The following is a 12033-nucleotide window of genomic DNA, read 5'->3' as shown; positions in this document are numbered from 1 at the left end:
TGAGGATTACTGACTTTTGTATGTGATGAGATAGATGTGTAAAATTCTGTGACGTTGCTTTAAAACCTTTCCTGTTTTCTACCTACTCACTTGTTGTCAGGGATACTTCTCAACTTGTGCATCTATAAAAATTTAAAATAGTGAGAAAATTAAACTCGTCCTAGTAGTAGAAAATATCCACTGATACATGAACTAATTAAAAATCAAATACTATTTTAAGGGTAAAGAAAATATTCTCAAGGATGAATTTTGTAAATTAACATGAGAAATTATTCGCAAATAGTCTTTTTCCCTTTAATATTTAATGAGAATCCTCAAACATACACAAAATAAACAGAAGAGTCTAACCAGTCTCCCCCCCCGCACCCCGTATACCTATGACCATTTTTAATTTTCACACTGTTCCTCCACCGCGGTGCACTGCTTGATAACAATGATGGACTTTTTTAAAGTTCACGTTTGCTTATTTGTTTGGAGGTATTTACTCTATTTTGTATGTATTTTTTCTAATATCTTTACAAATAAATTTTACACAGTAATTTTTTCAAAAATAAAAATAACATAACATCTTACGATTGTTTGGGTTCATGAAGTCTTTCCAAGAGATACAGGGGCAAGTATATTTATTGAGTTAACATTAAATGCTATTTCCAGGATAGATCATAAGAATAAACATTAATTGAGTGCTTTTACATTTAAACAGAGAAGTTTTGGAAAGACTTTTTTGAGTCAACACCATCATTCAAATATTTTATTTTGATTTTTTGCATAATTTGTCTAGAATATTTCAAGTAGCTTACTCACATTTTTTATAATGATAGTCATTGGTAAATACCAAAGTTTCTTTAAAAAAGCATGGAGACCAAAGTCAGTCACACTTGATTTTGGTAAGCTACAAGAAGGTGGCCATAGTCTAGGATTGGAACGGTTTTTCTTTTTCTTTTTTCCTTCTATTAAATACAACAGCTAAATAAAGAAAATTTGTGTTAATTTCTTAGGGCACAGTTTAGGTGAGAGAATGAAAGTTCAATATAACTTGTTTCACATTGATTAATTGTATAACCAGTAATTATTCATGTGACATCACAATGCAAATGCTGACATCCAAAAGAGTTGTGGTTCTTTTTATTTGTTTTTTTTTTTTTTTTTTTGGTTGTTTTTATGCTTTTTCAAAGGTTAAAAAGGTTTTTGTGGTTTAAATGTTGTTACATATTTTACAGCATTAGGATCTATGGAATATTTTGACAACTGCAACAGTTCAATGAAGTTGGTAATTTCTTCTTTTAATTATTTTTTCATTGAACAGCTTTGGAGTTACAGTTCTACATTTTGATTTCTGGTGTCTTATAAGGAAAGAAAACTTAAAATATGTCAGAAGAACGCTATAGAGAAAAGACAGTGATTACAATATGGCTTTAGCTAAATTATTCTTGTTTAAGTTTGTTAATACCTAATTTGATGAATAAATATGTTGTTCTTTCTAGCTACTGATTGTATATGTGGATTGCACATCCTTTCTTAAATAAAGATTTTTAGGATTCCACAGATTGTCAGCCACATTCTAATCTGCTTATAAAGTGGAGAATGAACCTGGCTTTATTCAATTAAATAATACTCTCATATAGTCCCCCCCCCCCCCAATAATTTTAATTGTAATGTTTTGGATTTTTTTGAAGGTAAAATTAAAATTTTTCACTTTTGAAACTATAGTTGTCAAATTATTTTGAACCTGTTTTAAACTTAGAGATGTATTGTTTCTTTTGGGTGCACATCACCAATTAATACGTTTGATTTCAGATCTACAACTTACTGCTTTGTAAACTTCGCTGAGGTAAAATGCAACCGTTTGGCTACTTGAACTGATCTACATTACATAGGTTTTACCTATTGACATTTGCAGTAGCTAACATGTCAGAAATAGAAGCGATGAAACAATACATCTTCTATATTCTGAATTGGCACAATGCTAAATACAGACATAGCTAATTTTTTAGAGACTCTGAAATACGTTTTTTTAGTTCAGTGTTTATTATATAACAAGTGAGATATTAAAAGTAGAGCTTTCTCTACACTAGTAGAATCTATCCAGAATGTTTGCATATACTAGAATTAAAATATTAATTTTGCAACGTAACTCATTTTTCTAACTCTTATATATTGTTTTAAGGTTATTTTAAAAATATAAGTAGATTGTTCTTAATTTAAAACCATACTTACTTTTTCTCTAAGGGTGAAACTTTATTTTAAGTTTTTTAAAAATATGAAATTAACATTGTCTAGCAGATTATCTGTTGTCATGAAAGATATGGGATTTGGAGTAACTTGTATTTAAAATTCTATAACTTTGGGTTGGGTAAAGTTATACTTAAAATAAAGCATTCCCTTTGTAACTCAGATAATTTTCAACATATGGGTATTAATGAAAAAATATGTATATAATTTATGTAAATATTAGGTTATTTTAGAAGCATTTCCTAGATTTAAAAGTACTAATGCACAGTATATTAATTTTAGGATAGTTTGAAATTTTTATATTATATTCATTTAAAACTTAAATTGTGGTGGTACCTTCACTAATGTTTTCATGTCTCATTTCTTTGTAGCAAGGAGTGAATAATGCTGAAAAATTTGACTATGTAAGTGCAATATAGAATTTAGTTTTCATACTACATTCTTTATATGTTTGTTTTTTGATACTGATATTTTTAAATTTTGGTTTATAGGTGATGCAGTTTTTGAATAAGATGGCTGGTAATGAATATGTTGGATTCAGTAATGCAACGTGAGTCTGCTTTATGACTTAGGATTTTATAATGGGCCATTCCTCTTACATGCTTTTTATCAACCTCTCTCCTTAGTAAAAAATATATGTGTATACACACACACACACACACACACACACACACACACACATACATACTAGTGGCTTGGTGCATGAAATTCCTGCACGTGGGGGTCTGGGTGGAGGTTGGTTCCTCAGCCCTTCTGCACCCTCTCACAATCTGGGACCCCTCCGGGGGATGTCTGCCTGCTGGCTGGGGCCTTCCTTTATTCCGTGCCACCCTCTGGTGGTCAGCGCATGTCATAGTGAGTGATTGAACTACCAAGGAAACACTTTGCATATTAGCCTTTTATATATATATAGATATGTAAATGTACATTTATGTGGGTGGCTTTTATTCTGAACTGTTTGAAACATCACGACACTTCACTTTTAAATAACTTCGCCTGTGTATCCTAGGAATAAGGGCATTTTCCTACATAACTATAGTACCATCGACACTTGACATTAACATGTGATAGCCTATCTAATAAAAGAGTAATATGCAAATTGACCGTCACCCCAACACACAAGATGGCTGCCCCCATGTGGACACAAGATGGCCATGCCACAAGGTGGCCTGCAGGGGAGGGCAGTTGTGGGCATTTGGGCCAGCAGAGGAAGGCAGTTGGGGGAGATCAGGTCAGCAGGGGAAGGCAAGTTGGGAGGGACCACGCCTGCAGGGGAGGGCAGTTGGGGGGACCAGGCCTGCAAGGGAGGGCAGTTGGGGGTGACCAGGCTGGAAAGGGGGGGCAGTTAGGGGTTACCGGGCCAGCACCAGTCTTCTAGTTAATATATAAATGTCCTCTAAATGCCATAAACTAACCAAGGAACTAATTATGGTCTCTTGTCTTTTAAAAGTAAAACAGTCTACCTGCCTCAGGCTCTTGCTTTTAAAAATTTTATTAAATGGCTTTTTCTTTTTTTTTTAATGTGCCAATCACTTGCTTTCTCGTGCAGGAATTACCTAACTTTTTCTGTGGAGGACCAGGTAGTAAATATTTTAGACTAGTAGTCTCTGTTACAACTACTTAGTTCTACTCTGAATAGGAAAGTAGCCGTATAAATAAACCTTCTTTATAAAAACAAGAAGCAAGTTGGAACTAGCCCATGGGCTGTAGTGGATATTCCGTTTTTTATAGGTCTGGTTGTTTCCTTGTGATTAGATGAAGTTTAAATACTTTTAGCAGGAGTTCTAATTAGGTGATGGTTTGTATGTTTCAGAGGGCAAACATTTTCAGGTTGTCCGCCTTACCAACTTTTATTCATCAGCTTAAGTAACTTTCCCAGGAAGCTTTTTATTAATTTCATCTCATCCTTCTGTGCTCTCATATTTCATTGAACTATTTCTATATCTTGTCTTTGCCCCATTGTCACCATTAGACTCTGCCTTCCTTAAGACCTGGGTAGAGTGAATTCACACTATTTCTCTTTGTTCCTATCAAGTCTGAAGATTTGCACAACTGCTCTCATTTTTGGTCATACCTTTCCTTCCAGGTCTATCATCACTACCTCAATTTGGGCTTCCTGTACCTCTCATTACAGTAGTCACCTAATAACATCACTCATCCTTTCTTTTCCCCCTTTCCCAAACTGATGTCAGAGCCAGCCTTCTAAAATGTAGAGTTAACAAGGTAGCTTGTTTGAAAGCCTTTAAGCTTTCATTTTGTTGGCATTCAAGAGCTATTACATTTCTTAGCATTTATCAGTCTTGATAATTTGGTCCTAGTCTCCTTTGTTAAGTTTTTTTTAAAAATTAATCTTTATTGTTGAGATTATTTCAGAGGTTTCACCCCCATAGTTCCCCTCCACCCAGGCCCTTGCCACCTATTGTCTGTGTCCATAGGTAATGCATACATGCATATATAAGTTCTTTGTCTAATCTCTTTCCCCACACCCCCTTCCCTCTGAGAATCGTTAGTCTGTTCCATTTCCATGGCCCTGATTCTATTCCATTCACCAGTTTATTTTGTTCATATTTTTTATTCATTTGATTTTTTAGATTCAATTGTTGATAGATATGTATTTGTTGCTACTTTGTTCATATTTTTTATCTTTACCTTCTTCCTCTTCTTAAAGAATACCCTTCAGCATTTCATATAATCCTGGTTTGGTGGTGATGAACTTCTTTAGCCTTTTCTTGCTTTGCTGGGTAGAGTGATCTTGGTTGTAGGTTCTTGCTATTCATCACTTTGAATATTTCTTGCCACTCCCGTCTGGCCTGCATAGTTTCTGTTGAGAAATCAGCCGACAGTCGAATGGGCACTCCCTTGTAGGTAACTAACTGTTTTCCTCTTGCTGCTTTTAAGATTCTCTCTTTGTCTTTTGCTCTTGGCATTTTAATTATGATGTGTCTTGGTGTGGTCCTCTTTGGATGCCTCTTGTTTGGGGTTCTGTATGCTTCCTGGACTTGTAAGTCTATTTCTTTCACCAAGTAGGGGAAGTTTTCTGTCATTACTTCTTTATATAGGTTTTCAATATCTTTCTCTCTCTCTCTTCTTCTGGCACCCCATAATTCGGATGTTGGTAAGCTTGAAGTTGTCCCAGAGGCTGCTTACACTATCTTAATATTTTTGGATTATTTTTTCGTTTTGCTCTTCTGGTTGGGTGTTTTTTGCTTCCTCATATTTCAAATCATTGATTTGTTTCTTGGGATCCTCTAGTCCAGTGGTCGGCAAACTGCAGCTCGCGAGCCACATGCGGCTCTTTGGCCCCTTGAGTGTGGCTCTTCCACAAAATAACACGTGTGGGCGCACACGTACAGTGTGATGGAAACTTCATGGCCCATGCACAGAAGTCGGTTTTCGGCTCTCAAAAGAAATTTCAATCGTTGTACTGTTGATATTTGGCTCTGTTGACTAATGAGTTTGCCAAGCACTGCTGTAGTCTACTGTTGAATTCCTGTATATTATTCTTTATTTCAGTCAGTGTATGCTTAATTTCTGACTGGTCCTTTTCCATCTTCTTGGCATTCTCACAAAGATCCTTGAAAGTCTCACTAAGTCCCTTGGAGGTTTCTAGAAGATTCTTGAGTAACCTTACAACGTGGTTTTGAACTCTGTATCCAGTAGTTTGATTTCTTTCATTTGTGACATGTTTCTTTGTCTCTGCATTTTGGCTGCTTCCCTGTGTTTGTTTCTGTGTATTGGATAGAGCTGCTGTCTCCTTGAGTTGATCGAGTGGCCTTGTATAGTAGGTGTCCTATAGGGCCCAGTGGCTCAGCCTCCCCAGTCATCTGATGTGGACACTCTAGGTGCACCCCTTTGTGGGCTGTGTGCACAGTCTTGTTGTAGTTGAGCCCTGATTGCTGTTGGTGTCACTGGGAGGAATTGACCTCCAGGCCAATTGGCTGTGAGGACCAGCTGCAACTACAATGGGTGAGCTGCTGTGCAGGCGATACCCCTATGGAGCAGGACTTGCTGCAGTGGGGCTTTGGTGCTCACTGAATCTGCCCCTTGAGTGTGTCGCTTATAGATGTAAAAGTTGTAATCTGGTATGGTCTGACACTGACCACTGGGTACACTGGCTCTTGGGTCTCCAGAGGTGTAAAGTCAACCACTGCCTGGGGCCACCTAGCAGGAGCTACAGAGAGATATGCAGATTCCTCCTCTTTGTATGGGGTTTGGAAGTGCCCAGATGAGGCCCAGCTGTGAAGCAAGGCAGGCTGATACTTGTGCTGGGTCTTGGGCCTTTTGATAGGTTTGTGGCTCCCTTTCCCAGCTGCAGCTTTGTAGCCTGAGCAAGGACAGGCCATTCATATGCAAAAGCTGTGGGGTTGTAAAATGGGTGGGGTGGGGTCTCAGGGAATCACCAGGGCAGAGCAAACAGAAATGTCTGGCAGTCAGCCCTGCAATCGGGGAGGCATCTCCGCCTGGAAGATAGCCACCCTCATGTTCCTGCCCCGATGCAGACAGTCAAGTTTCTCCCCATATGTGTCTGGGTCCCCCAGAGTCTCGCCCGGCACTGGAGCTCAGAGCAAGCGGGAGCTTGTATGTAGTTCAGTTCAGGGTGCCAGCCTTTGAACCAGCCTGTAGTTCTTATTGCCCTTAGGGACACCCTTCCCCAGCTCTGGGGCCCTGGGCTGGGCTTGTGGTGTGGGCTTGGGACCCCTTGGTCCTCCCAGTGGCCTCCACGGAGGCTGTCTCCCTCCCGAGTACAGAAGCGCAGCCCACACGGGTGCTGGACCAGCCCATTCTGCGTCTCCACACCTACCAGTGTCAGTGCGCTTTCTTCTTGACTTCTCTCCCTGGATGATGGTGGTTCTGCAGTTTAGTTGTAATGTTGATGTGGTTGTGGGAGTACAGGCATTTCCCCACACCGCCATCTTGGTTCTCTCCTCCGTTGTTAGTTTGATGTTTCTCCACTCTTCTCCATAAATCCCATTCCCCAGATACGGCAGAATATTTGCTGTGTTTCAGTGAAATGCTGTATTTTATACCTTTATAACTTGGTTCGTGCTGCTGCCTGGGCTGCCACCTGAAATCCGTAATCCCGTGAATGCTGTAAGGCCCATTCCATGTCTCCCCTCCCCCTCAGTGTAATTTCCATGTGTTCCCTTAGTTGGAATTGACTGTTTATTGTACTTTCGAGGGAGCTAGAAAATTCTGCATTTTTTAGTATATTTTAGTGGTGGAATATTTGGTAATTAGCTTCTTTATTCAAAAAATATGAGGATTAGAAAGGGCCTAGCTCATTTTAACCTTTTTACAGTTGAGAAATTTAAGATAGGAGGTGTCACTGAAATGACTTGCCGAAGGCCACATAGCTAGCAAGCCTATACACAGAACTGGGACAGACCCAGCATCTTGACCATGAGGTCCATGTTCTTTATACTGCACTTGCGTATACAAATTAAGCTGCGGAACCATACTTTTACAGAAATAAAGCAAATGTTATTTTTTTCTTCTAGGTTTCAGTCTGAAAGAGAAAGTGGAGATCGAAATTTTGCAATAGGATATTACTTAAAAGAAAAAAAGGTTTTTAACTTTTTTGTTCTATTTCAAGTTATTCTTTTACTTAATAAAATGTATGAAGATACATGCTAAGAACTCAACAGTCGATTTTAAACAATTACTTACTATTTAAGATTCAGAAGTTTTTACAAAATAGCCTTGAGTTATGCTATCAAAGTGTTCATGTTATTAAATTGATTTGTATCTTAGTTGTCACGTTGTATTTGTGTTCACCTTCTGATTCAAGTATCTCAGGTGTATCAGCCACTAAAGCACTGTGGACTAATCGCTAAAGCGAAGCAACGGGGGCGGGGGAAGGGTGTGATCACGTGTACCCACTGTTTGGTCATAGCACTATGATTTGCTTTTGATGTTTGTCTCTAGTGGTGTGTTGTCTGTTGGCATGCTTAAGCACATGTCCATTAAAATTCATTTTGTTCCTTTAAAAAAAAAAATTTGGTTTGTATCTGGCAGTATTCAAATATTTGACTAGTTATGTTAATGCAAATTTTGTGTAAGGATTCACCCATTTACTTAAATGCCTGACTATTGTTGATTACACTTGATTTTTAAAATTTTAAGTGGCTCGTCCAGTAACTTGGCTTATGAATTATGAATCAGTTTATATTTTTCAGTTAAATTAGAATCTAGAAGTCTATACGTGATATAATTTTGTTTTATTGTTCTTTGTGATTTCATGTTTATACCCTTTTATAGGTAATGTGCTATTTTGTTTTCAATTAAAATAAAACATCATTGTACATTTTTAAAATTTAATCTTAATATCTGCATTTCCCCCCCTGTGTTTATATGTTTTTAATTGCCTTTCTATTTTTTTCCAGTGTTTTCCAGAAGGCACAGACATGGTTGGTATATTAGACTTCTATTTCCAGGTAATTTACTTTAAATATATGAATTGTGTATACAAATAAATGGGTATATCGTTTTGCACAATATAGATATATCTGAAATCTTGCCTTGGAGCCAAGAGAAAATACATTTCCCATTGACATTCGTAACAATATACTCATGAAAGACACTCTCGTGTGTGTATCTCCTACAAAGTCATGACTCGGGGTGTAATAGGGAAAATTCACTTCTGTAAATACATTCTTATTTAAGAGGTGTCAGAAACAATTGATGACTTCTTGTTAAAAATGGAACCCTGTTTTCTTAGCTTCTACATTTTGTTTGGAGGAGTTAACGGAGGGTTCATGGTGGCAGTTTCTCATTTCGTTTCTGCGGTCACATAGTGGGTTTTCTTTTTAAGTTAGAATAGCAAGCTCCACTCGCTTCAGACTCATCATCTGTTGTGGTATAGACTCCATTAAAGATAGTCTTCCTGGACATCCCTCCCCCCATGCTGTCAGCTCATATTAGGAGTGTATTGCCTTAGGACACACAACTCCAATTAATACTAAGTATAAATTAAGAAATGGCTGTTAGAATTTAAATTTCATGTATTTTAGAAAGGCTTTCATGATTACATCAACCTTTGTCAGTGTTGTAGTAACTAGATTCTGTAGTTTTGGGGGAATTGGGAAGAGGCTTTAATAGAAATAGGCAAAAGTGAAAGTCAGTAAAAAAGTGGCTTCCAGTCACTAAGTAATTACTCTTTTTGCGCCTCTTGCATGTAGATCTTGAGGTGTGAGTGAGAGGTTTCTAAGTGGAGAACTCAGTTTTTTTCTTTCTCTTCCCCAGGCCCTCTTTCCCCCGTTTTGTTTGCTGTTAATGAAAAATAAAATAGACCATATTTATTGTTTTAGTTTTATGGGTACATTTGGGTTTGGTATGGTAAACTTTTCCCATTAGTTTGATTATATTTAACTACAAAAAATTTACTCTACATTGTAACTGGGCTTTGCTTTTCTACATTCATTATAGTATATCCAGCACCCAGGGTCAATAGTAAATAAATGTTTGAATGTTAGTTGATGGTTAAAAGGAAGCACTTTGCTTTAGGCACACATGTATGCAGGCTAGACTGTCTTAGATTCTTCTTCACTGAGTCCTTTGCATGTTGCCATATGGGGATGCTGAGCTTTGTTATAGGCGAAACGTCAGGCAGTTAAGCATTTTTTCTCTAAAGCGGGGATTTCTCATACAGATGTACCTATTATTCTGCTTTATCTAAAAACTATGTCATGGCTCCTTTTTTCCTGTTGAGTTAATAATTATGTTTGTGTATCTTACAGAAGCATTAAATCCTAAGCAGTTCTGAACATCACATGGAGCAATTACAAATACTAGTGCTTAGGGCATGGCTCTTCCTAGCCTAGTTCTGCCATTAAAAGACTGAATAACTGGGGAAATCAGAATAACCTTAAAGGGGCTAGAACTTTGTCCAAATTAAAATCTTGAGAATGTCAAGCTATATTAAAATGACCCCTTTGGGATCATTTCAGATCTATATGAAATGCCAGATAAAATAGATTATCTTAGAAGTCAAATGCAATACTAAAAATAATGTGAACCTAGATTTTTCAGAATTCGTTTTTTGCTTCCTCTTAGTTATGCTCCATTGAGGTAACGTGTGAATCGGCTAGTGTGATGGCTGCAACACTGGCTAATGGCGGCTTCTGCCCAATTACTGGTGAACGAGTACTGAGCCCAGAAGCCGTTCGAAACACACTGAGCTTGATGCATTCCTGTGGCATGTATGACTTCTCGGGGCAGTTTGCTTTCCATGTAAGTTATTATTTAATCTTAATTTTCTGTCAAGAAACTAGTCTGGACTAGTTCTTTTAAAATGGCAGTTTGAACTTTGCTTCTCAAATTGTACATTAATTTTTAAGAGAGGCTTGTTTTCAAGGTTAATTTGTTACAGAATTGGTAAGGAATAGAGTTACTAGTAAGCAGTCTACCAGATGTTCTTTAGAACCTGAAGTTTTATTTATAGAACCTCATCACTTCTTTTAAGGCATCCCCAATATACAAGGTTAGTATAGACTACTTAAGTTTTAAAGAACTTAATCTTTAATATCATAAAAATATTTAATCACTGTTCAGTCATCTGGACTGTCTTATAAATTATTATTTTTCTCTTTGATTTGGGCTGCAAATAGTGCCTTACAATTATGATTGGTTGTATCCCCTTTATTTTTCTTTAATCTATAGTCTTCCACGCTGCCTTCTCTCTTTTTTCTTGTTATTTTGGGTTGAAAAAACTGGGTCATTTATCCTGTATAGTTTCTCACAGTTTAGATTTGGCTGATGCCTTCACTGTCCCTGTATTCCTTGTGAGTCGGTAGATCCCATTCAGGTGATTTTTGTTTGTTTGTTTAGTTTAATTTTATACAAGACTAGAGGCCTGGTGCACGAAATTCGTGCACAGGGGTCCCTCAGCCCAAACTGCACCCTCTACAATCCAGGAGCTCTCAGGGGATGTCCTACAGATGGCTTAGGCCCACTCCCTGTGGTTCTCTGCTCTCTGCGGGGCCTGGAGGTTTCGCTGCAGCCATGGAGATGAAGTCCCTATGCCCTGATGTCCGCTCTCTGCCTGCCGCCGCCATGCGCCATGCGAAGGAAGCCCCAATGCCCTGCAGTGTGCTCTGTCTGCCAGGCCTGGGGGCTTCGCTGACACCACCGCACTAAGAAAGCTCCCAAGCCCTGCTGTCCGGGCTCTGTCTGCTGTGTCTGGGGACTTCCCCGCTGCCACCGCGCTAAGGAAGCCCACAAGCCCTGCTGTCTGGGCTCTGTCTGCTGTGTCTGGGGGCGGATCCAGCCTCGCTGCTTGGTCCCCGCGAACCCCGGCGGGGCTGACGGGCCCAGACACTGCAGCAGCGGTGGAGCGGGGAGGCTGGATCCGCCCCCTCCAGAGGTGAATCCAGCCTCGCTGCTCTGGTGGACAGGCCTGGGCATCTTGTGGCTATGGGGGCCGCCATTTTGTCGTTGAGTGACAGTTAATTTGCATATTACTCTTTTATTAGATAGGATTACTTGTAGCAGGAGGAGCTCATTGTTTGAATGTTAGTAAGCCATTAAAGAACACTGTCCTGATGGTATTAACTTTGTCTTTTATCATAATTATTATCAAGTTTTGCATAATGTAAAGGTAAATGTCTTGAAGAGAATTAACTTGAATTACCACCTTATCTCTATTCCTCAAAATGTCTCTGACATTATACCACAGAGAATCTTTTTTTTTTCAGAGAATCTTTTAAGAAGATACAAGTTCTCATTATTTTCTAGTCAAAATATTTGTTGAAAATCATTTTTTGTACTTAAAAGCAATACATGTTTATAATAAAAACAATTAGA

General features: G+C 38.4%; 1 protein-coding gene across 5 annotated transcripts in view; it reads left to right on the top strand.

Annotated features, from left to right (window-relative positions):
- GLS (glutaminase) overlaps positions 1–12033 on the top strand; it is a 64776-nt gene that overhangs the window by 29004 nt on the left and 23739 nt on the right. For all 5 annotated transcript variants that reach the window (XM_054723271.1, XM_054723275.1, XM_054723273.1 and 2 more), the window contains 5 exons: positions 2604–2636; positions 2724–2782; positions 7731–7797; positions 8616–8666; positions 10285–10461. In XM_054723271.1, coding sequence (XP_054579246.1) covers positions 2604–2636; positions 2724–2782; positions 7731–7797; positions 8616–8666; positions 10285–10461 — 387 coding nt within the window. The remainder of the gene's footprint in view (positions 1–2603; positions 2637–2723; positions 2783–7730; positions 7798–8615; positions 8667–10284; positions 10462–12033) is intronic.

This window comes from Eptesicus fuscus, chromosome 11 (genome assembly GCF_027574615.1).
Source record: "Eptesicus fuscus isolate TK198812 chromosome 11, DD_ASM_mEF_20220401, whole genome shotgun sequence".
In the NCBI taxonomy this organism is placed as follows: Eukaryota; Metazoa; Chordata; class Mammalia; order Chiroptera; family Vespertilionidae; genus Eptesicus; species Eptesicus fuscus.
This window is presented reverse-complemented; position numbering and strand designations above follow the sequence as displayed.